The sequence below is a fragment of the Bos grunniens genome, chromosome 20 (genome assembly GCF_055505025.1).
Source record: "Bos grunniens cultivar Pamir isolate PY7600 chromosome 20, Bosgru_T2T1.0, whole genome shotgun sequence".
Taxonomy (NCBI): Eukaryota; Metazoa; Chordata; class Mammalia; order Artiodactyla; family Bovidae; genus Bos; species Bos grunniens.
The window spans coordinates 33,281,253-33,307,206 of record NC_141184.1 but is presented as its reverse complement, the minus strand read 5'-3'; the positions used below and the strand labels follow the sequence as shown (position 1 = coordinate 33,307,206).

The window sequence follows — 25,954 nt, the reverse complement described above, 5'->3', positions numbered from 1 at the left end:
AGATGAAGACTACAATTCCCAGTCTCCCATTCTGCTAGATTATGGCCATGTAACTGAATTCTGGCCAGTAACGTGTATGCAGAAATGTTACGTGGGCATTCTGGGAAGGCTGGTATAAAGAACTATTTTAGATTAGAGATACCCACTTTATGCCTGGGGCTTCCTAGGTGGTGCTAGTGGTAAAGAACCCACCTGCCAGTGCAAGAAACATAATGAGATGTGGGTTCAATCCCTGGGTCAGAAAGATCCCCTGGAGGAGGACATGGCCACCCTATCCAGTATTCTTGCCTGGAGAATCCCATGGACAGAGGAGCCTGGCGGGGTGCAGTCCATGGGGTTGCAAAGAGTCAGACGTGACTGAAGCAAATTAGCATGCACTTTTTGCCTGTCCTCCTTCCTGATATTGGAACATGGGCCAAATGGCCAGGGGCCTAGAAGCTATCTTACATTGTGAATGTGAGTCTAAAGACAAAAGCCACATTTCAGGACAGTGGAACGAAAGGGAAGATTCAGTCCTTGATAACCTTGGGGCAACAACACATACCCTTGGCTGCTTACATTCTGATTTCTGTTACAAGAGAGAGAAAAATGCTGCTGCTGCTGCCACTTCAGTTGTGTCTGACTCTGTGTGACCCCATGGACTGCAGCCCACCAGGCTCTTCCGTCCATGGGATTCTCCAGGCAAGAGTACTGGAGTGGGTGCCATTGCCTTCTCCGGAGAGAAGAATACACCCATCTAATTCAACCCCTCTGGTTTCCAGGTTTCAAAGCTACCTTAGAGGTCTAAATTCAGAACAGGCTGGGAAAGCAGTGAAGATTAGAGTGAATGTTTATGCGGGTGTGATCTTTCAAATATTTAACCACTGACATGGTGATGACACTAATTAATCCAAATAGATGCTGATGTAGGGAGTGGAAGATGTTGGCATATTGGTGTTAATCCTGGTTTGTTAACTGTGTGGAAATCAAGGGGTCCCAAGAAAGGAGTAGAAGGTAGAGCTACAGAGAATGCCATTCACTAAAAGTATTTCAATATTTTAAGATGGTCATTTTGGTAGACACCATCCGTTTGTCACTCCCGAGCATGAGACTGGTGAGATGAGTGAAAGAATTGAAAGAAATGGAGTGATTTCATGGGCCAAGGTCAGGGAGGGTGTGGAGGGGTTCAGATGGCAGCTGCAGGGGAGAGTAGGCTTGGGCTGTGGTTATTTTAGGAGTCAGGGAAGCACAGATAAACATGAGCAGGGCTTAGAGTAGGGCATCAGGAGTTTCTGCAGAAGGAAGGAGGAAAGGCAATTAACACATACATTCCGCATTCTACTTCATTTTCATTCACACCTGACTTCCTCACCATTTCTTCTTTCAGCTTAGTCTTATTCCACTTCATTTGACTCTATTCCCTTTCTTCAGAAATATTAATATGGAACTGAAGTATATAATTTGTGCCTATTTTTCTTCCTTAACAGAGATTTATTTCCTATTCTATAAAATGTAAACGAGTAGACTTTGGATAGTTTCCATGAAAAAATGCAGAATTCAAGCTGCTTCTATACATGCAGTCCCTCGTTAGCTGTTTTCTGTGAGTCAGTGACCCCTGATAGGAAACAAAAGTGGAGAAGATCTTTATCTTTAGGCAAAAGAAGCCCATTAACCAGGCGCTTTCTGTAAAGAACCCACTGAAACTCTTAGTGATATTTGGTCGACACTCATTCAGCAGTTCTTTATTGCTGGTCCCTGTGCTGAATGCTGAGGATGCAAGGTGAGAGCAGCTAGAGTCTAATAAAGGCAGTGCGGTGAAAAATGTAAACGGATAGTAACTTGGAAAAATGTTAGTGAATGGTATGTGTGATAAGTATAGCAGAGAAAAAAAAATTAACCTCACAAATCATAATAGCCACTTGCCTTCTTGATATTTACAAAATTGTTAATAAACAACTAATCTGAATTTTATATCATTTATCTTCCTTAATATACTCTATCAATGAAGACTTTACAAAGTGAAAACATCCTTGGAATAGCTATTTCAGGTAAACTGCTTCTAAACATTCAAAAGTTAAAGTAAAATGAACTTTTTTAAATAAAAATCAAATTTTTGATTATTAAAATAATTTTAACTCACCTTTCTTTTGCCTGGAGATCCTTTTTTATTAATGCTTCAAACTTCTTAATTTCATTGGCCACATCCTTTAAAGAAAATTCATCAATTTTTTACCTCTAAATATATTGAAACTTTTTCATTTATCACTTTCATTCAAATTTATTAAAAGTGATATGTACTAATAATTCAAGCTAGTTAGGATTTATAAATATTCTAGAATATTCTTCTATTCCAATTTGTTACTTCTAGTGTAGGCTAAAGTTACCTAAAAGAAGGTGAAAATTGCTTAATCTGAATTATTCAGTTCACAAGTCTAGCTCTGACAGTACATCAAAAGGCATATAATAAGAAAAAAGATTATCAAAAAGTTAGGATGTGCACTTTTAATTACAATTATTTTAAATGAGAATAACTCCGGGAGTTGGTGATGGACAGGAAGGCCTGGCATGCTGCAGTTCATGGGGTCGCAAAGAGTCGGACACGACTGAGCAACTGAACTGAACTGAAGCATTTTTAGGATGTAAATATTTCTTCAAAAATTATCTTGGGTGTTTTAAACATTTCTTTTGTACTCCTATAGGCACTATTAATTTGCTGTTGGAAAGTTAATTTTAGCTGATCTGCCTACTGCAAATCCTTTTTCATAAACTTTAATCAACTCAAGGAAACATAAGAATTAAATATTTTTACTAAAATGGGGTCAGAAAAAAGCCTCTGTGGGTAACATTTTTAGACTCTAACTATAGGATTTTAATATTAAAAATTAAGTGTGAGTTAAAATAAAATGCAATGGATTTAGACTTCAGAGTGATCTGCCAATCTTTGCTTTATCAGCATTGTGAACTTGGGTAAAACATGCCAATTTTCTGAGCCTCAGTTTCCTTATCCAAAAAATGGGGAAAGCAATACCCTACTTAGAGAGTTGTTTACAAATTCAAGACAATTAGAAGTGCCCAACCCACAGCCTGACATACAGCAGATGATGAATAAATGGTAGCTATTATCTTAAGTTAAAGGGGAGAATATCAATAACAATCATTATAGCAGCATGAAGTATAGATTACAGGAATTAGTATAAAAATGTACAGATAGTACTGCTCCCCCATGAAATATAATGAGATCGTATCCTATATGGATGACTGATAAGTCTAAGTAATAAGATATATTTATCAATAGTGTATCTTAAATCTAAATATGATGAGAGCAAGCAAATCGCTTAACATTTCTAGGATTCATAGAAAGTGCAACATGGGGAGGAAGTATCCAGGAAAAGCAAATAGTAGTAATGGCACATACATGGTATTTTGGGTACCTAGACTGGCCCCTGTTGTATACATGGGTGTCATGACCCATCACAACAGCACCCACTCCGGCACAGTTTGCTAGTGACCACAGAATCCACCACACAAAAGTCCACACAGGTATTCTCGTTTAACAGCAGTTTGTCATCCATATCCTAAATCTATATTCTCTGTTTCTAAACAAATAATGGACTAAGATGGATTGGACATGCATGCAGTGCAGGTGTTTTAAATGAGAAGGGACAATGCCAGACGTAATTTGAAAAGGAAGTAGGAAGTTCAGGGAAGTTTCTCTCTTAGGGAAAGATCATCCTTTCATTAAGATAAACACAACACAATGTTAAAGGATTATCACTTACCTCTGCCTCTTTTTTCTTTTTCATTAATTTTTGGGCATCAAGGGTTTTCAGAGTACGATTTGATGTGGGTTTAGGAATCTGTATGATAGCTGCTTGGATTTTGGCCATGATTTCATTTTGTCGTCTTCTGCTCAAGCGTTGCTAAATATTCCATATACATAAGTTTAGTTATTCAGTTTATCAGAATAATATGCAATGTAATACACTCACAGGTACACAGATATGTAAATTTTCCATTCAAATTTTTTAAACTTAGCATTAACTGACGGACTAGGTAACATTAGGAAGGAAGTATCAAAATAACTAATTTTGAAAAGTATGATATTGAAACACAATTTGGGAGTCCCTAAATTATGCAGATGGAATGTGTCTATTTTCTTTATGGGTGGTGATACTAAAAGGCTAATAAAGGCATCCCCAATACGAAAAATGAATGTAATTCTTTCCCAGTTCCACCTTCATGACCTGCCTAATCATGGAAAGAAAAAATTCAATCTGGGACACGTGTCTAGGATGGCTCCCAACATCACTAATTATTAGAGAAATGCAAATCAAAACTACAATGAAATATCACCTCACAACAGTCAGAAGGGCCATAACCAAAAAGTCTCAAAACAATAAATGCTGGAGAGGGTGTGGAGAAAAGGAAACCTCCTTACACTGTTGGTGGGAATGTAAATTGGCACAGCCACTATGGAGAACAATATGGAGGTTCCTCAAAATACTAAAATAGGACTACCATATGACGCAGCAATCTACTGCTGGGCATGATCCAGGGAAAACCACGCACTCCAATGTTCACTGCAGCACTATTTACAACAGCCAGTACATGGAAGCAACCAAAATGTCCATCAACAAAGGGATGGATAAAGAAGATGTGTTATGTATCAATATATACAATGAAATATTACTCAGTAATAAAAAAGAAACAAAATTGTGTCATCTGCAGAGACTTAAATGGACCTGGAGACTGTCATACATAGTGAAGTAAGTCAGAAAGAAAAAAATGTTATGCATTAATGCATATATGTGGAATCTTGAAAAATGGTAAAGATGATCTTATTTGCAAAGCAGAAATAGACGCACGGATGTTGAGAACAAACATATGAATGAATTGAGAGACTGCAATTGACATATATACACCACTATGAACCTACTGTATAGCACACAGAATTCTACTTGGTGCTTTGTGGTGACCTAAATGGGAAGGAAACCCACTCTGCTGTAAAGCAGAAACTGATACAGCAGTGTAAAGCAACTATACTTCAATTAAAAATAATAATCAAAGGACATTTAATGAGTATTTTCAATGCTCAAAGCATTGTACTAGGCAAATTTTTTTTATTGGAGGAACTAAAAATCTTATGAGGTCATATGACAGGTAAATAATGAAAGTCAATAATATCAGCAAGAGGTGGTTAACACCAAAGAGTGAGAATTACCTGTGCCCTAGGAGTTCCCCAGAAAGAGTCTATGTGTACTGGGAAGGTTGCAGAGTAGATGGAGGGAAGTTTAGGGGAAGACGGGAGAGGAGAACAGTGAGCTTGGGTACGAGAGAGGGAAGAGCAGAAATAAATGAGTCCTATTCAATGACACGGAGAAGGCAATGGCACCCCACTCCAGTACTCTTGCCTGGAAAATCCCATGGATGGAGGAGCCTGGTGGGCTGCAGTCCATGGGGTCGCTAAGAGTTGGGCACGACTGAGTGACTTCCCTTTCACTTTTCACTTTCATGCATTGGAGAAGGAAACGGCAACCCACTCTAGTATTCTTGCCTGGAGAATCCCAGGGACAGAGGAGCCTAGTGGGCTGCTGTCTATGGGGTTGCACAGAGTCGGACACAACTGAAGCGACTTAGCAGCAGCAGCAGCATTCAATGACAGGCTGCCAGTGTAATAACATTCAGACAATGCTGAGGGTTATGAAAAGATACAGAAAGACAGGTTGAGACTGTTCAGTGAAAAAATTTGAATGCTAGTCAAATCAAGGGGCAAGATATTTGTAGAATAGCTTCCCAGGTGGCTCAGATGGTAAAGAATCTGCCTGCAATGCAGGAGATCCAGGTTCAGTTCCTGGGTTGAGAAGCTCCTTTGGAGAAGGAAATGGCAATGCACTCCAGTATTCTTGCCTGGAGAATTCTACGGATAGAAGAGCTTGGCAGGCTACAGTCCATGGGGTTGCAGAGTTGGACACAACTGAGCAACTAACAAAACACAACATATTTGTAGAATAGCAGGTTTCTGAGAAGAAGCAGCCAACAAAAGTGGAATTGAGGGTAGACTCTCCTAGCAGTTGATTAAACTCTAGGAGACAAGCCTGAAGATCAGAGATTCATTCATAGGTTGCAGCAGGAAATCTGAGTGGATGTGAGAGGGGTATAGAAGAAAAAGAGCAGGCCTAAGACACACAAGGAACTAGGAGCAAACAGAATTTGATAAGTTACTGGCGATTAGTGGATAGGATGGAGGGAGGCATCAACAATGAATAAATGGAAAGAAAAGATAAAACCTGAATAGGGACAATAACATAATCAGGGACATAAATGCTTTAAGGGGCTTCTTTGAAAATGCAACATCCTTGCCGTGTCTCTTCAGAAAGCTTTATATTCTGATATGTTTATAATTTTTCTTTATGTACTTACATCTCGAAAAGCCTCGCTTTTCATGTTTTGAACTTTTGTGCTCATCAGGGGCTGCACAGTTGGCATTTCCACTCCAGTCTGAACACCTTTCTTTTTCCTCTGGAGAGCAATGTACAACTGATATAAGAGTTTCATGGCAGCCCCAGGCTTCTCTGTGATGATATTGTGGGCCACATTCTGATCAAATTGCACACCCAAAAGGTGAAGTGTGGGCTCCAAGCGAGAAAAATTGTTAAGTTTGGCACTGGAAATCCTAGGCATTAAAATATTTCACATAATAAGACATTGAGTTAAAAGCAAACAACAAATATCAGAGGATTTTCATAACCAAATACCATGTTCTTTTAAATGTATCAGTCCTTGCAAAAACCACTTAATCCTCTAGACAGATTGAGATTTTGTCTATTGCCCTAGCTCCATGCATTTATTTCTCTTGATTGGCTAAACTAAAACTCATTACTTTCATATACTCTTCTACTTTAGAATTTCTACAGGAAGTCAGTACAAAAACATACCTAAATGTCTTCTTCGAAATCGAAAAACTTAACTGTAGTTTTGGAAAATATTTTACTCAGAAGACAAAACTTCACTTTAAATATCCATTTCTTTAATTGGTATCACCTGAAAATGACCTTATTTTCAGTGATGACTGAAAGTGATGACTCTCACCATTATCCTCTCAGGCATTATCAGAAATAGTTACACAATATTAGCCATACAACTAGATGAGTCATGAGGTCATCACTGTATAGTTTATATCACTTCTTCAAAAATCACTAAAGACTTTCTAAAATATATGTATTGTTGAATCATCTATTATCAAATGAGGCTCACATTTTAGAAGAACTAATTAATTCATTATTAATTTACTCTCCCAACTATACCAATAACTTATTTAATTTAATAAATGTTTATAAAATTATTAAGGTCTTACAAAGATGAATAAGACCCCCTGTCCTTTAGCAGTTCATAGCAGGAAAACAAGTGTAATAAGTAGTGATAAATTAATGCAACTGTTGTAATAAAGGTCTCAAATGACCAAGGGCCATCAATAAGCCTATGGATACAGCCGCAGAATAAAAGCAAAAAGATGTTAGATGCATTTTCAACTTTTGTGCCTCTCGTATGTTCAAACTGGATGCAAATGTCAATTTTATCCACTGGCACATTTTCTCTTTACTTTAACTTTCAAACATCAGTGACATTCTTTGATAGAAAAAAATATACTGAATATACTTGAATATAAGTCAAAGTCCCATCTTGTCCCTGAAAAAAGAGGATACCTTAGAACAGAGGGAGTTGGCAGAATTTCTAATATTATAGGGTTACTCACTCAATAACTTCATTTTAGACTATAAAACTATTTAGGGAAGATACAATGGCCTCTGCTGAATTTTCAGAAGCTGAGAGATCACTTAGCACTTAAACTTTTAAAATTTTATGTTTAATTGGAGGATAATAACTTTACAATATTGTGATGGTATCTGCCACACATCAACAAGAATCAGCCATAGGTATACATGTGTCCTTTCTCTCTAAAACCTCCCCCCACCTCCCTCTGCATCCCAGACCTCTAGGTTGTCATAAATCATCGGCTTTGGGTTCCCTGTGTCATACAGCAGATTCTTACTGGCTATCTACTTTACATATGGTAATGTATATACTTCAATGCTACTTTTTCAGATTATCCCACCTTCTCTCTCCTCCACTATGTCCAAAAGTCTGTTCTCTATGTCTGTATCTCCATTGCTGCTCTGTAGATAGGTTCATCAGTATCTTTCTAGATTCTGTGCGTGCGCACGTGTGTGTGTGTGTGTGTATGTGTGTGTCTGTTAGTTGCTGGGACTGTAGGCCACCAGGCTTCTCTGTCCATGGAGCTCTCCAGGCAAGAATACTGGAGTAGGTTTCCATTCCCTTCTCCAGGTCTAGATTCCACATATATGCATTAATATACGACATTTGTCTTTTTCTTTCTGCCTTACTTCACTTTGTATCCCTGGTGAAGGAACTAGCAACCCACTCCAGTATTCTTGCTTACAGAATACCACGGAGAGAGGAGCCTGGAGCGGTACAGTCCAAGGGATCCCAAGAGTCAGACACAACTTAGCAACTAAACCACCATTTTGTTTAACAGGCTCTAGGGTCATCCACCTCATTAGAATTGACTCAAATGCATTCCTTTCTATAGCTGAGTAATATTCCATTATATATATGTATCACAATTTATTTATCCATTCAACTGTCAAGAGACATCTAGGTTGCTTGCATGTCCTAGCTATTGTAAATAGCACTTAACACAAACTTTATATACTGTCATACTGTTTCTAGTATATTATTTCTCAAGAGATCTCAAGCAGTGATTCTAAACTTTTTAAATCATATATACTATCCTTTGGAAATATGATGAGAGCTATGAAACCTTTTCCCCAGAAAAGAAAACACACATCCATGCATATACACAAAATGTGTAGGCAATTTTGGGGTATTTGTAAATCTTTTAAAAATCTAGCCTAAAAGTGCCTACTAACTGTAAAGGAGGCGGGGTGGGGAAAATAAAGGAATGATTTATAAATATAAATAAAGAAGCCAGTGCCATAGAAAGGCCAAGGCAACAAACGTATTGACAGAAGACACTGAATTCCTTTTCCAGTCATGTGGTATAACTCAGTGTCCTATTTCCTCTATTTGGTCAAGTATATTTAGCATGGCATGCCACATTGGCCAAACTTTAAATAAAGTATTTTAAATCGATAAAAGATAAAACAGATCTTAGAAGGAATGAGAAGAGATAAGGAATGCTACAAGGCAATCTTATCAACAACAAAAGTAAAACATTTTTTTAGGTCTTCTCATGTCATGTCCAGTGTCGCAATTTGTTTTCCCACAAATGACCTACAGTTTGAGATAACAAACATTGACCTAAAATGATTAGGGTACTATATAGACCATGCTTTGAAGAGTGTGATTGTGAGAGAGGATGGTCAGGTCAATGACTTGCGTTCACATTCCTTGGATGGGCACCTGACGCCCACTTTTGATCTTTCACCCCAGTTCATCTTTTCATGTCTTGCTTATCTCAGGAGTTTGTATGTTTTCTCCACTACACTTACGTGCAAAGATATGGCCAGAGGGACACCTTTTTGAGGTTTTGCCTTTGACATACCCTTAGGCTTCAGAGATCAGAGGCACCATAATTTGGGAAGGAAAATCCAAAAGCAAACACCATTCATTTCCAAATTTTATCAAAATTTAGCCCTGTGCCCAATGAAAGTAAAGCACACTACCCTTCCTCTTACTTGTTTTACACAACCTCCAGAATGCAGTGTAGCCTGCTAATACTAGGGTTCAGTGACACGGTAGGCTTCAAATGGCTTTTATGGTCTGGCCGAAGTGTCCAGGTGTAATAGTACTTCTTTCTGGAAGCTTTTAATAATATATATTCTAAATATCCAACCAAAATTTTGGGAATATAACTGGTATGTAAATGGATGGAAGTCCACTCTTGTTATAATGTATGCTCAATCAGTATACCATGATAATCAACAGTTGTTTTTAAACCTAGAGAAACCACTGGGACATTTTTGCTCTGGAGACAGAGCATATGATGTAAATGCTGACCCTTGAGGGGATAAAGAATGTGTTCTGGGAAAAGCCTTCTCCCTCTCTACCTGCAGTCCTTATCTGCCAAGGGATTACTTGTCTCTTCTCCTCCTTGACACCTTGTACGGGAATACAACTCAAAAGGTCATTAGAACAGGGATATCCATGCTCCTTTACTTTTTATTTTTTTAACTAATCTGCTCATTTCTCACCCTCTGAGTTGGACTACATATATCCTAAAACAGAATTCTTTCAGAGTTAGATGAGTTATTCTTAGGATGAAGTAATTTCCAAAGCAAGTTAACTTCAAGTTATGTGCAATGCAGATTTAGTTTACTGTTTACATTTTAAACTAAAGAAAATAAAAATATTACACAAAAATCCCCAAATCATGAGCTCTGGCACTAGACAGCTGTTTAAAAATTAAGCTTTACAAAGAAGGGTCCTTTTCCCCACTGAATAATAGAAAGCTCAGATGCATGGATTTACTGATGTTTGTCTTCTTTAGAATATCACGTGCCCTAGAAAAACAGTGGGTTGTCCTAGGAACTAAAGGTTGATAGTATTTGGTTGTTAAGACAAATAGATCCATCTCCCCATGTTAAGAAATATGATGATGCTCAGTGGAACAGAAAGTTCATCCTTTGCAGTAAGTGAAGGGCAGGGCTGCAACACAGGATGATACTCAGGACATATACCTATGCAGAGGCAGGAAAAGGTGTGAAATCTACCCTGGGGTCAGCTTGCCAAGCCCAGGACCTTGGCATGAGGCAGCTTCATCCAAAATGGGGCTTTTTGTTCTTTGCACAAAGGCTATCCTATTCACTAAGACCTTTTTGCACAAGGGCTTTCCTATTCACTAAGACCTGTGTCTTTTTGATTACCTCCATCCATATGGGTCCCTATTTCTATTTCATGCAAAGGCCTTCCATGGTCTTGCTAACAAGAGCCAACTCAGTACACATGAAATACTGCATGCATGATCTGATTAGTATGGTTCTTTTAAGTTTTCCATACCTAATTCAGAACCAGATACACTTTCAAAAGTCAGTCATTTTTATTCAATTAGAGAAACACGATGGTGTGCCTGCAGTGGGTCAGGGACAATGCCTGGAGCACAAAGAATAAACATAGTCTGCAACTTTGAGCATCTTTGCAAAGTAGTTAAGACACAAACATTCATATATTCACTCATCATATATGGTTTGGGCTCCTTCAGGTGGTAGTAACTCTGATAAGAACTGACATATAAATAAAAAATATACCTTAAAGTAATAAAAAAGGGATGTCTGAAGTGTTGTTGAAACAAACAGAAAAAAAAACAAAGAGGAAAAGTAAATTAAATCTGCTGGGGAGAAAACAAAGAGTCTAGAAAAGGGTGGATTTTTAGCTGAATTGAATGAGTTTCTCAGGGTGAAAGTGAGCAAAGAATGATATCTAAAGGTTCAAAGCATAACAAAAGCACATGACATATTTGTGGACCAAAGTTGCTTACGTTAGAGCTACAGACTGGTGGAAAATATGACTGGAAACAGTGGATGAGGGTCACAAGGGAAGCATTTTGTAAGAGAAGCCTTGAGAAAAAGAAACTGGAATACCTAAAGCTTTTTAAGCTGATGGAGGAAACCACACCTAAAGATGTGGGTGTAGAGTTCTATCTGCCTATGGAGAAGTTCAAACAAGGGGCTTAATGCAGGACTTATAAGAATATGCAGCCATTCATTAATTCACAAAACATCTACTGAAAGCTAAACATGTGCCAGGCCCTTTTAGCCCTAGTGATGCAAAGAAAAATAATTCATACTACAACTACAAAATCCTCTGAAGGTACAATGTACAACTGAAAGAGATACAAACAAAGAAACTGACAACAAAGTGACCAATATTATAACAAGTAACTATACAAGATAAGTTTATAACTTTCATGAAGGGATAATAAGCAATGACACCAAACATGGATTGGAAACCTGGTTACACAGAGATCATCACAAATCAATCTGTGCATATGAGAACTCGTGAGAAAGCAAAAAAGAGAAAAGAAAGGAATGTACACTGACTTACCTACCCTGGAAATCTTATACCTTAGAGGCTGATCCTGGCTTCTATTGGAAGGGAGGAGATTTAGGTAGAAGCAGAGTGGGCACAGGGCTAGAAGATCAAGAAGAGGAGGCAACTTGGTTTAAGCAGTGAAGGACAGTGTATACCTTGCTCTTGAGGAAGAGATGTGAGACATGAAGAGTAGGATATGCACTAGAATGTTACCTAGTACCCTAGAAGCTTAAGAAATTGTCAGGGATTAGCAAAAGAGGCTAACTTGGTCTAAAAATATATTTACAATCCATGGCTTCTCTTGAATTACACTATCATTACCTGCACAACCAGCATAATCTGGATTGTGAAAGAATGACTCACCTCTAGAATGGAGGTAATAGATTTCTTTTCCTTAAACTCTTGCAATGTAGGTAATGCTCAATGGAGGTCTACCATCCCAAGGAACCAAAAACTAAGAAATACTTGAGTGGGAAATATCAGGTTAAAACACTATGGATATGCAGCAGGATGTCACGAATGGCAGAATAAGGACCTCCAAAAATCTATTCCTCAAAAAGACAATAATAAAACTGACAAAATTAACTTCTTCATAACACTAGAAATTAGCCAAAGGCATGTAACAATATAAATAAAATTCATTCAAGAAAAAACCTTAATCTCAGTAAGAACAGAGAGCTTTTAGTCATTTTAACTTGCCCTATTCCCATTTCCTTCTTCCCAGCTCTTGAAAATCAGTAGCCTTGCAGTAAAAACCAGCAGCCTAACAGCCATCTGAGAAGACAGACAGGTTTGAAACTCCTCAAGAAGTTCTATCCTCAGAACACTGTCATTATTTAACATAATTTAGAGCTCAATCACTGCCTTAGGTAGCTGTGATCTTTAACAGTTGCCAGTGATTGCTTTTTGCTAATACCCTGGGAATAGGGTTTTCCAAATGGCAACCCACTCCAGTATTCTTGCCTGGAGAATCCCATGGACAGAGGAGCCTGGCAGGCTACTGTCCATGGGCTCACAGAGTCAGACACAACTTAGTGACTGAACCACCACCACCACCTAAGGCAGTAATACCACTGGTGCAAACAAGAGCTGCCCAAAAACTTAAAAGGAAGATATAAGAATGAAATATCCACTGGGAGGAGAAGGCAATGGCACCCCACTCCAGTACTTTTGCCTGGAAAATCCTATGGACAGAGGAGCCTGGTGGGCTGCAGTCCATGAGGTCGCTAGAGTCGGACATGACTGAGCAACTTCACTTTCACTTTTCACTTTCATGCATTGGAGAAGGAAATGGCAACCCACTCCAGTGTTCTTGCCTGGAGAATCCCAGGGACAGGGAAGCCTGGTGGGCTGCTGTCTCTGGGGTCGCACAGAGTCGGACACAACTGAAGCGACTTAGCAGCAGCAGCAGCATCCACTGGGAACTTTGAAAAGCTCTGATACATTCCTGGGGATCGAAAGGACCATATGTGCAAGGTCCAGCCCAGGCTGATCCAGGGTATTCGAAGCGGGGACGGCGTCAGTGAGGATCAGGATACAATAGCTTCAATTAGATATTAATTAGAGATATAAAGAGTACTAGAATAAGGATAGCTCAGTAGGAAAATTCAGTGGAGAAAAGAGGCTGAATAGCTTGGTTTATGCGGGAGACCAATAAAACTTCAAGACAAGAAGTTTGCACAACTTACGTAGGCTGCAGGCATCCTTCCGTTCTCCCGAAGGAGAGGAGACACTGAGGCCTCCCGGTTGGATATTAGAAGCCCAGGCATAATTAGTAAGCATGGCGCGTTCCGCACTCCAGATGGAGACTCAGCCAGAGTTTGAGAGAGAGAGAGCGACATGGGGAGACCAGTCTTTCGAGGAACTGATGCCAATTCTTTATTTTCCATGGTCTACTTTTATACACTGAGATATTATGCAAAAGTCATGTGGGGTCAGTAGTCCTGACTTTTATCAAAGTCAGGTGCTTCATACAAATGTATACAGAGGTCTTAGGGGTGTTACATCATCTTCTGGCCAGGGGGCCTGCTGACAATTTATGACCCTCTCCTTGTGACAGCGGTCAGTCAACCAGGACACTTATTTCTCCAGGGGTGATTATTCTTAAAACAGATGCCACCTTCCAAAGGTACCAGATAAAGTTACATTCCTATAGGGTGAGGGTGTAGTGGGTTTTAATTCAGGAAAGAATTTGCTTAGCCTAAGGTCTAACGTGATTAATATCAAAGGTTAATACTTATTTCTTCTATATATTCATTAATGTGTGTAAGGGCAGGGGATGTGGAGACTTAGCAACAAACATTGGATCAACAAATGAAAAACCCTTCACCAATACAATTTCTAATCAGCCCACTATACTTATACTAATGGTTTTCTAACTTTTCTAAGGAACCTGTTTTTAGAAGGTTTAAAGCATCTCGTGCCTCTCACAGTTGGGAGGCTGTGAGCAATCACATGTGGCCGGACAAGCCTGTCAGGCAGGCTAGAGAACCTTCAGAGGAGTTTGTAGGTTAAAACACTCTTGTCACGCCCAGGAGTTTTTATTAACTGGAGCTCTAAGTTAACTCCTTCTCCGAAAGAGGTGGTGGGGGACAGCCCCCTGTAAAGTCAGAGGTGTAGGTGAGAGCACAGAGTAGTAAAGTAGGCAGGCTCTGGTTATGGGGGTAGATGCTTGAGGATTTCCAGGGGGACTCCTGAGGCTCAATCCTGCCTTTGCGTATTCGAGCCTCCTTCCTCATGACCTTTGCCACAGGCAGAGTGCCTCCCGCCGGCTCCCCATACATATGCATGTGTAGGAATGTTTGGATACCCAGGAAAGACAGGAGGAGGCCCAAATCTCTCACTTTTGGCTGACCTTAAGCTCCTGTACAATCAGGAAGTAAAGGTTAAGGCAGAGTTGTAAACTGTGAAAGCACTGAAGATATACCTCAACAAACTCAGCATCTCAGCCAAGGAAGATTTATCAATTCAAGATATTTTAAAATATCTCCATTTATTTGCTGAGCTCTGTTCACTAAGCTAACCAAGCAGAGTCTTCAGGTGCTATACACAACAGGGAATACAGATTTTCCAAAATTAGTCCAAGAGAGTCATTAAACAAACAAAAAGTAGCAGCAGAGCAACAACAAACAGCAACAACAACAACAAACCCTGGGAAGGTGGAATAATCTGCGTTACCTCACTGTATTATTTTAGATGTCTGTTTTCAACAATTATGAGACATATAGAGAAATAGGAAACACTGTTCATATCTAGGGGGAAAAGGTCAATAGAAACTCTCTGAGGAAGCCCAGATGTTTAATTTATTAGATGAAGACCTTAAGTTGGCTATTATAAGTGTTAAAAACTAAAATAATTCATTTTTAAAAAATTATAAAAGAAAGTATGAAAACAACATCTCAACAAAAACAGAGTATCAATAAGGAAATAGAAATTGTAAAAATGAGAACCAAGTGGAATTCTAAAATTAAAAAGTATAATAACTGAGATGTAAAAAGTCACTAGAATAGCTCAACAGGACATTTGAGTTGGCAGAAGAAAGAAGCAGTAAACTCAAAGATAGATCAATTGAAACTATTCACAGGGGTTACAAAAAGGAAAAAGAATGAAAAATGAACAGAATCCCAAAACACATAAACTCATTCTAATCATGAAAGAAAATTTCAGACTAATTCCAACTGAGGAGCAATATCAAAATACTTGACCAGTTTTTAATTTTTTCAAAACTGTAAAGATTATCAAAAACAAGGAAAGTCTGAGAAAATGATATCCTGATAAGATATTGGAACAAAAAAGACATTAGATAAGAATTATAACAAATCTTTGATAAAAAATGTACCATACCAATATAAGATGACAACAGGAGGGAAAACTGGATGTGAACAACATGGGAAATCTCTGTACTATCTTTGCAACTTTTCTGTAAACCTAAAATTGTTCTAAAATAAAAAGTTTAGTTTTAAAAATCAACAAAGCTCCCGAGACCTATGGGATACCATCAAGTACACCAACATACACATAATAGGAGTCCCAAAAAGAGAAGAGAGATGAAAAGAAATGGGGAAACAGAACTTTTGGAGAAATGAGGAGCAAAAGTTTCACAAATCTGATTAAACGCAGGAGTGCAGGATTATGGAAGCCATTAAAATGGGGCCCATCGAGAGATGAGGTCTTGCAACAGCCTGTAACTTTTTCTCCTTTGTACTCCTGGGAAAATGACGTATGTATACGTGAGGAAGCGGCAATTTTCATACCGATGGTGTGCTTGCCTGGTTTAGGTTTGGAAGGAATCTTGTGATAAATGGTTCCTTAATGTTAACTTTGGAAGCTAAATCCATCCAAGTGCCAAAGGAATTGACCTTTTATAAAATAAAGAATAATCTCACTAACCTGCTTTCTGAAAAGTCTGCAAAATCATCCTGAAGTGCAAACTTGTGCAAAACTTCTCCAATTAGATAGCCACTGGAAAATGCCTTTGCAAATGACTTGGGACCTGATTTTTAAAACACAGAGATAAAAAAGTAAATATAATGCTTTACACAGAGCTTATATATTTTCAGTATGTACATACAGAGTAAAATCCCATAATTTAACTTGAACTCAGAATGCCATCAAAATAGTTCTGAAAATATCTTTCAATAATCAGAGGAAAATACTGAATTTTAACTTAATTTTAGGTATCTTATAAAGATCCCTGAATAAATGTGGGTCAGTAATTGATAATATATGATATTTTGAAAGAAAAGACAACTTCTGATCAAACCAAACCAAACACAACCAACAAAATATATAACCTTAGATCTAAAAACAAATCTTCAGTGTATTTTATAAAATTATGCTCTAATACTTCCATTATCAATACAACCTGTGGATGATTTCATATTCTTGACCAAGTGAGGTACAATCCAACTTCTTTAAACCTCAAAACTTAATTCTAACCTTTATGCAATGGAAATTTTACAAAAGTCACCTGCACCTTCTTAAATAAAGCCTACTGAACATAATCGATTTTCCTTGGGCTTCCCTGGTGCCTCAGTGGTAAAGAATCCACCAGCCAATGCAGGAGACACGGATTCAATCCCTGATCCAGGAAGCCCACATATCTCGGAGCAACTAAGCCCATGCACCAAACTACTGAGCTCGTGCTCCAGAGCCTGGAGCTGCAACTACTGAGCCCATGGGCCTCAACTACAGAAGCCTGTGTGTCCTAGAGCCTGTACTCTGCAATAAGAGAAGCCACTTCATTGAGATGCCTGCCCACCACAACTAGAGTAGCCCCCGCTCACCACAACTAGAGAAAAGCCTGTGAATCAACGAAGATCCAGTACAGCCCAAATGGGGTCGCACAGAGTCTAGCAGCAGCAGCATATTATAAACAAGATTTACATTGGTGGTTCTGTGGTTTACTCCAGTATAGCTGGTGTCCTGTACAATGATGGAGGTGGCCCAGAGGAAGACAGGTTTTAGAGCTAGAGATATCTATGCTGAAATCTTGTCTCTGCCTTTAACTAGCTGTGCAACCTCTGACAAGCTGCTTAACCTTCCTGAATTTCTGTCCCATCCTATCTATATCTATCTTGGTGAGCTGTTTTAAGATTAGAGGCAATATATGAGAATTTCTTGGTATCATGCCTGCCACAAAGTATGCACATAATGATGAGGGAAGGAAAAAATATTAAGTGTAAAACAGAATTTGCTTTCTTTAAAAATGTCCTTAGTTTGGGGTCACTTATATTTTTCTTATGAAGGATATAGGGGTGCTTGGTATTCAAGAATGCTATTCAAAGTTGATACATAATACATTATCATAGGACAAAGCCATCATCTCTCAAAGGATTTCAAAACCCTCCAAAAATCTTCAGTGTGTTTCTATTAGAGTCCTTTAGGCAACTGCAATATTAAATATCTATTAAATGTATACATTATCACAGTATCACAAACTCATTCATATGGAATTATCCTCTTTTATCTATTTGACTATTAACAAGGTGGCTAGCTGCAAAAGAAGTTAGAATGATTTCACGATTCGTAGAGCTGGTGCTTGGTGTGTGATTGCACAGAGGTGAAGGGAGACCTTACTCAGAAGACTTTACATCATCATAAGGCTCCTGCATATCTGACACCAGCCCACAATTTTGCCCAAAGCTTCCCTAGTATCTGCTCTCAAAGTATTTTATGCTTTAATAATACCCTACTTCTTAGGTAAAATCAATATAAAGTAGCTTAAAAAGATGTAAACAATTCTCATTGATTCTGTTTACTCAGGGTGAGTTCCTGAACTATCTAGCATTAGAATCTTTTGACTCTGCCTTCCAGCATCATGGGGCTTCCCTAGTGGCTCAGTTGGTAAAGAGTCTGCCTGCAATGCAGGAGACTTAGGTTCGATCCCTGGTCAGGAAGATCCCCTGGAGAAGAGAATGGCAACCCACTCCAGTACTCTTGCCTGGAGAATTCCATGGACAGAGAACCTGGCTGGCTACAGTTCATGGGATTGCAAAGAGTCAGACATGACTACAACAAACATTCCTTTCCTTTTCCAGCATCATACACCAGTAGTCTTTGCAGCAACTGAAATCCAAAGAGCTCCTTCTGCCCCTAAAGGCAGAGGTGTGCCTTGTCCTCCCGCTGAGTCACTGTTGCTTTCCCCTTCCCTCAGGACCCACCACTGCTGACCTCCAAAGCTGTTCCCTGCTTTTTGGTTGCCACCACTGTCCTTGCTGTGCCATCTGGGCTGCTCTGGCTGTGCCTTGCACCGCTTCTGTCTGTTGTTTTCTCTGTTTGGCTTCTTTCCCTTTTTTCTCCCTCTAGCCTGTCCCTATTCTTAGTTTTCTGAAGTGCCATTGTCAAACTATGGAATCCTATTAAAAATCTAAAGACTACTACTTTGCATTCAGGAGCTGCTGCTATATCTGGTGATTTTGTTCTCCTACTCTCTCTGGATTTTGCATTTTTGCCTGTTGCTCCTGTTGACAGAAGACCTGAAATCTAATCTGGGAATAACTGGGGAATAACTGTATCCTAATCCATCACATTCAACTTATCAGGCAAATGGTCTGTAGCAAACTCATAGCTACAAAAAGGTCAGGAGAAAAATAAAATCATAATCTACTTCCTTTGAAATGGCAGGACTTCTTAATAAGACTATTCTGATATGGATAAAATAGAGGCATTTTGGCTATAAAGGTCAAAGAAGAATAGCAAACACATTATTTCACTGTCAAGTAGGCTACTATAAATAAGTTTGAAAACCTGTTTTGCAGCTCTGTGTGCATTAGACACTTTCAGTGTTTCTTTTTTCTTTTTTTCCTGTGCTACAGGAATACAGAAGAAATCAGAGAAAAGCTATAGGAAGAAGCAAAAACAACAGAGAGAAAACATGTAGAAAAAAATGGAGAGAAAAAAGAATACGTGCAAGAAATTAGATGAAGAAAAAGCAGATAATCTAGGAATATATAAATTAAAAAGTATGAGAAGGAAGATAAGAAGCCAGAGAGAGAAAGCGAAATGGAGAGAGGTTAGGGGAGAAAAACAGTAAGGAAAAAAGAAACACAAAGGAAAGATTTTTTTTTTCTTTTTGCTTTATCAAATTTTCCTTTCCAGTAAATGTTCCGGAATACCACAACTAATGATGGACACCTCTGTAAGTTAATTTGCACTCATCACTGGAATTACCTAGGGGAAATAAAAGGTGGATTGACTCCAGGATAAGGAACAATGAAGAATGTGGGAAAGAAATGAACCACAGGAGCTCAGTAACAGTCTTCTCTCTGGGCTCTGAAATGATCTACATCTGGAAAAATGTTGTTCAGTAACAACTCAGCCACACCTCCAGTCTTCCAAGCCACAGGTCTGATCCCATTCACTAAAGCTTTCAGTTGCAGAAATCTTTGATGTGAGCTTTTGTGAATTTTCTGGGACGGAGGGCAAAGGGTCTATGTGCTTTTCACCTGAGCCAGCTGGAGAAAAGACAAAAGATAAGCCTTCTACATTCCATACGGTAATGCGGTCAGCACAGGCTCTGGAGAGAGAAATATTCTCTGGTTTGACTCTTGGACCATTTATAAGACCCTGGACTTTGGATAGTTACACAGCCTCAGTTTCTTCTCTTTAAAAGAGGGAGAGTGATGGGTTCTACCTCCTGACAGTTGGTTTAATTAAATGAGATAATTGATTAAATGAGATAATGTAAAGTGCTTAGCATAATTCACAGCCTATAGTAAGTGCCCAGTGATCACTTTTATTATTATTGAAAGTGTTAGCTGCTCAGTCACATCCAATTCTTTGTGACCCAATGGACTGTAACCCACTAGGCTCTTCTGTTCATGGAATTCTCCAGGCAAGAATACTGGAGTGGGTAGCCATTCCCTTCTCCAGGGGATCTTCCCAACTCAGGGATCAAACCTGGGTTTGTAGTGGAGGCAGATTCTTTATCATCTGAGCCACCAGGTGCTGCTTCCTAATTTAAGACAACATGTTATATCAATTACACAATTCATAAGCTCAGTAATATCCTCAATGACAATAGTATGGGGCTTCCCACGTGGTGTTAGTGGTAAAGCACCTGCCTGCCAATAAAGGAGATGCCAGAGCCAAGGCTTTAAAGCCTGGGTCAGAAAGATCCCCTGGAGGAGGGCATGGCAACCCACTCCTGTATTCTTGCCTGGAGAATCGCACGGACAGAGGAGACTGGTGGCCTACAGTCTATAGGGTAACAAAGAGTTGGACATGACTGAAGTGACTTAGCAGGCATGCATGCACTCACACATGCAATGACTATAGTACAAAGATCCTTATTTAAAGATAACTTAAAACTTAGATAGCAAATATTTGACCCTGTCCTTAAAGTCAGATACAGACCTACTCTTGGGTCCATATAAACGATAACACTCTCCCCGGTCTGGGGAAGCACATATAATCAAATGTAGTTGATTTTTACAGCAAACCATTAAAGGGAAGGAAATAATGACTGAACATAGCCTCACAGCATTTGTGGTCAAGTTTTGCTACCAAATAACTAAAGAGATTTGGGGATGTGGGGGTCGTAGATGAGGGCCTATAGACCTACATATTCTATCAAGTGGCCTTTGTTCCTCCTTTACTAGAAGAGCAAAGACCTAGCTCAGGTTATCAGCAACATTTAAAAAACCAAACAAATTTACTTTCATTTGAGAGACAGAAAAGCTGCTGCTGGTGGCTGGGCACTGGCCTGACCCCATTAGGCCCTGGTATTCCTAGAAGCTGGGCCAGCACTCATGGCTAGACTTTGGCCTTCTCCTGCTGGCCATAATCAATTTCACAGCACACCAAGACGAGACAAGATTACTCAGTGACCCTGATGGACTAAGACAAAAACAAAATCCCTCTATAAACATGTCTGAACTCGGAGTGAAATAGTATTGCCCAAAACACAAAAAAATGACCAAATGTCACCCCCCTATTCTGACTAATGTGAGTGGTTGCTACTGTTTTTCCCTCCTTGCTTTGTTATCCCCACTTCCATTAACAGAATAGGTTATTCTGGTGTCCTTTTCTGCAAGATGAATTGGTGCTGTGGCTTATAAAATCAACAGAATGCAATGTCTGTTAGCATGTGACAATTCCTAAGAAGTTGCTTAAAGTAATAAAGCGGAGCCTCTGAAATCACAAAAGTGAGGATCAAAGTACCTAGGATGACCTTCCCGAGATGAACAAATCCATCGAGTTCAGCTAAAAACAATACTTTACCCTATTTTTGCCTCACTCATGCATCCTCATATAATAAAATATTTACTAGGTGCCTATTATGTGGCAGGCATCATAATAGGTATTCTTCTAAAGTGAGAGACACAAAAGTTGTTGAAATAATATTATCTACTTCCAGATGTTCAAGCTGGTTTTAGAAAAGGCAGAGGAACCAGAGATCAAATTGCCAACATCCACTGGATCATGGAAAAAGCAAGAGAGTTCCAGAAAGACATCTATTTCTGCTTTATTGACTATGCCAAAGCCTTTGACTGTGTAGATCACAATAAACTGTGGAAAATTCTGAAAGAGATGGGAATACCAGACCACCTGACCTGCATCTTGAGAAACTTATATGCAGATCAGGAAGCAACAGTTAGAACTAGACATGGAACAACAGACTGGGTCAAAATAGGAAAAGGAGTACGTCAAGGCCGTATATTGTCACCCTGCTTATTTAACTTATATGCAGAGTACATCATGAGAAATGCTGGGCTGGAAGAAGCACAGCTGGAATCAAGATTGCCAGGAGAAATATCAATAACTTCAGAGACGCAGATGACACCATCCTTATGGCAGAAAGTGAAGAGGAACTAAAAAGCCTCTTGATGAAAGTGAAAGGGGAGAGTGAAAAAGTTGGCTTAAGGCTCAATATTCAGAAAACGAAGATCATGGCATCTGGTCCCATCACTTCATGGGAAATAGATGGGGAAACAGTGGAAACAGTATCAGACTTTATTTTTGGGGGCTCCAAAATCACTGCAGATGGTGACTGCAGCCATGAAATTAAAAATAGCATATTGAAAAGCAGAGACATTACTTTGCCAACAAAGGTCCGTCTAGTCAAGGCTATGGTTTTTCCAGTGGTCATGCATGTATGGATGTGAGAGTTGGACTGTGAAGAAAGCTGAGCACCGAAGAATTGATGCTTTTGAACTGTGATGTTGGAAAAGACTCTTGAGAGTCCCTTGGACTGCAAGGAGATCCAACCAGTCCATTCTGAAGGACATCAGCCCTGGGATTTCTCTGGAAGGAATGATGCTAAAGCTGAAACTCCAGTACTTTGGCCACCTCATGCGAAGAGTTGACTCATTGGAAAAGACTCTGATGTTGGGAGGGACTGGGGGCAAGAGGAGAAGGGACAACAGAGGATGAGATGGCTGGGTGGCATCACTGACTCTATGGATGTGAGTCTGAGTGAACTCCGGGAGTTGGTGATGGACAGGGAGGCCTGGCGTGCTGCTATTCATGGGGTCGCAAAGAGTCGGACACGACTGAGCGACTGAACTGAACTGAACTGAGACCTAGATAGATGATAGGCACTGTGGTAGATATTTTCCACTTGTAATATCAATTGATACCTCCCAAATATACAGTAATTATTATTATTACCTCTCAGGGTATAAAATTGTGACTAAAGATTACTGTTTCTAGTTCGGATACTAGAAAATCAGGACTTTGGAGATACTAAATTTTCAACTCAGTTTTCTATTTATTGATTCTTTGTTACTTGTGATAACGATGTCTGAGACTATTGAAACAAAAATACCCACAATAAAGTATCTACAATTTTCAATATGACCCCACCCAGAATCCAAAAGAATATGGACTGCTGTATATCAATTTTTACAATGAATCAGATGTATACAGTACATGGAATTTGAATGCTCTACATTTGTGGAGAATGTTTAATTATGACATTCTGATGCCAACTTCCTCTTACAGTGAATTCATAAACATTTTGTAAAACAGAGGCAATGGTTAGGCTTGAAAATAACTGAGAGTCTGTAAAGACTTTTACAGCAAATCTCTTAGTAACATTATTCTATATTGCTTATTTTTTATTACAAAAATAATTGCTTGAATTATTTTCTATTTAACAACTTTTGGTATTTTAAGACATTTCATTAACATACGTCTAAGCATTATTTTCCAGGACAAATGGTCTAGTTAAACTTAACTCACTGGAGATCCTTAGCTTTAGTAACATAGATCTGAATCTTCATATGCTGAGACTAATCAAACCTCTGGTGACTCCCAGAAACCTCATTAAGTGGAGGGAGACTGTTCTTAACTGAGGATCATTGGAATTTATTTTCTTTACTGCTGATATTCAGGGTCATCCAGGCAACACAAAATTCAATATGAGATGCTTTATCCAAATTGATTTCTACTTTTCAAAATAATCCAGAAATCAATCAGCTTTACCTGCCTCTCTAATGACTAAACCATTATTGAGTCTCACCGAGGCAGCAATGCATGCACTTGGCATTCTCATTCTGTTTGCTTTGTCTCAGGAAGCAACATGTGGACTGAACTACTTCTAAACAAATACTAATAACTCCACCACTGCCATTTAACCATTTAACCATCTGGTTGAATTTCTGTACTTCTTGTGACTTCAACTGAACAATAATCCTCCTTAAAAGGAGCTCAAATGAATATCTTTGGGAGGGTTAATTTTTAAATAGTAAATTCCCTAAGCATAAAATCAAATGTATAATACATCCTAAGAGCACTAGTCAAAGATCTAGCTCTAAATTCTAGTTCTAGGACTTACTAGATGGATGACTTAGAACAAATTACCAAGCTTTTTCAGCCTCTTTTACACATCTGTTCAATGGAGACAATGTGTCTTAGGACTTTTTAAAATCTCAAATATGAAAGCCTATGTAAAAGGCTTAGCACAGGGTCTGGCGTAAGAATCTAAGTGCTCAACAAAGATTAACTTTTATTATTATTATTATTTCATGTATAAATTTCATTTGAGAAAATAACTCTTAGGTACTCCCCTGTCCCAGCAATACTTCAAGATGCTTACTATATTTCATCTAAAGTGTTAAGCCTCTTTTTCTCCTACATTGTCATGTGACATTTGATCTTTTTTTGATTTTGCATTTGTAAGGCTATACTGAATTTTACTTTCAAATTATGAAGGGAATACAAGCAAAACATCAAATAACACAGATGTATAAAGAAAAGCTAGCAATCATCTCCTTTCCAGGGTAAGCAATACCAATACACTGGCTTATATGCTCCCACATCTCTCTCTATGCTTACACAAAGATTAAGAGTCATGTATATATCAACAGTCCAGTATATGCCTCTCCACACTTTTCTCTCACATATCCTCGTGCAAAATGGTATTATATTGGTTCCAGTAAGTTTTAATTTTGTTTTTCACTTGACAAAATTACATGAGCACATTTTAGGTTAAAAGTTAGAGTAACTAACTCATTTGCTCTAACCACTGCATGATAAACCATAGCATAAATACAGCATCATTTACCCAAGTGTTCTATTATTGAAGCAAATTTATATTGTCTCCATTTCTTTTCTTTTTGCCCCTACAATCCATGTGGCAATAAACATCCTTGTTCAAATGTCCTTACACATTGGTGATTTTATTTTTGTATGATATTTTCTAAAAAGTAAGATTTAGCATTTACTGTGTGTCAGGGACTGTTTTAAATGCTGTGCATTTATTATCTCATTTAATCTTAACACTACTTGATGAAGTATTATTATTTTGAGTATTATAAAATTTAGGTAAATAAATTGCTCACAAGCACTGGCTAGTAAGTGTGAATAAGTGATTTTAACCTAAACAGTCTGGCCTCCAAATCCTTGCTCTTAACAGGACGCTTATCCAGAACTTGCCCAATTATTTTCCCCAGAAGTTGCATCCACTATGGTCCTTCCAAGAGAGTTCCTATAAACTGTTTTAAGTTTTCCATTGTACACCACAGAATGGCTTATCTAATGACAGAAATCAACTGGCAGCATGCTTCTTAGGCACACAGATCCTATCTTATCTGTTTCCAAACACAGTTGAGTGCGTTCCCTATAGTCTGAAAAGCCTTTTACAACATGGATTTAGGTAATCTCAGGAATTGTCTCTTTCTCCTTTGACTCCTCTTAGCAGTTGGGATCAAGAAATGAATATGTATTGCTAGTGAATGGGATGCAGAATATATTAGCTGTCTCTGCTAACAACTTCCAGCTTTACACTTGGGGAAAGCAGACATCAGAAATTTTCCATTTATAGTTTATGCTATTTAAATTCTTTAAAAATCTTCAGTCTTGGGACTTCCCTGGTGGTCCAGTGGTAAAAACTCAGCACCTCTACTGCAGGGGGTAGGGGTTCAATCCCTGGTCAAAAAACTCAGTTTCTGCATGCCTCTAG

The 25,954-nt window shown here is 38.7% G+C and overlaps 1 protein-coding gene across 10 annotated transcripts in view; it reads right to left on the bottom strand.

The window, feature by feature from the left end:
* Positions 1-25,954, bottom strand: part of SPEF2 (sperm flagellar and cilia associated 2) — a 208,077-nt gene that overhangs the window by 180,403 nt on the left and 1,720 nt on the right. For 5 of the 10 annotated variants that reach the window (XR_015148649.1, XM_086361399.1, XM_086361400.1 and 2 more), the window contains exons 2-5: positions 16,438-16,540; positions 6,400-6,652; positions 3,759-3,899; positions 2,120-2,184 (exon numbers count right to left, since the gene is read on the bottom strand). Coding sequence is in view for 9 of the 10 variants with exons in the window: in XM_086361399.1 (XP_086217525.1) it covers positions 2,120-2,184; positions 3,759-3,899; positions 6,400-6,652; positions 16,438-16,540 (562 nt within the window). In the remaining variant the exon portion in view is untranslated. The remainder of the gene's footprint in view (positions 1-2,119; positions 2,185-3,758; positions 3,900-6,399; positions 6,653-16,437; positions 16,541-25,954) is intronic. The other 5 variants (XM_086361395.1, XM_086361396.1, XM_086361393.1 and 2 more) reach the window with 3 other exon arrangements.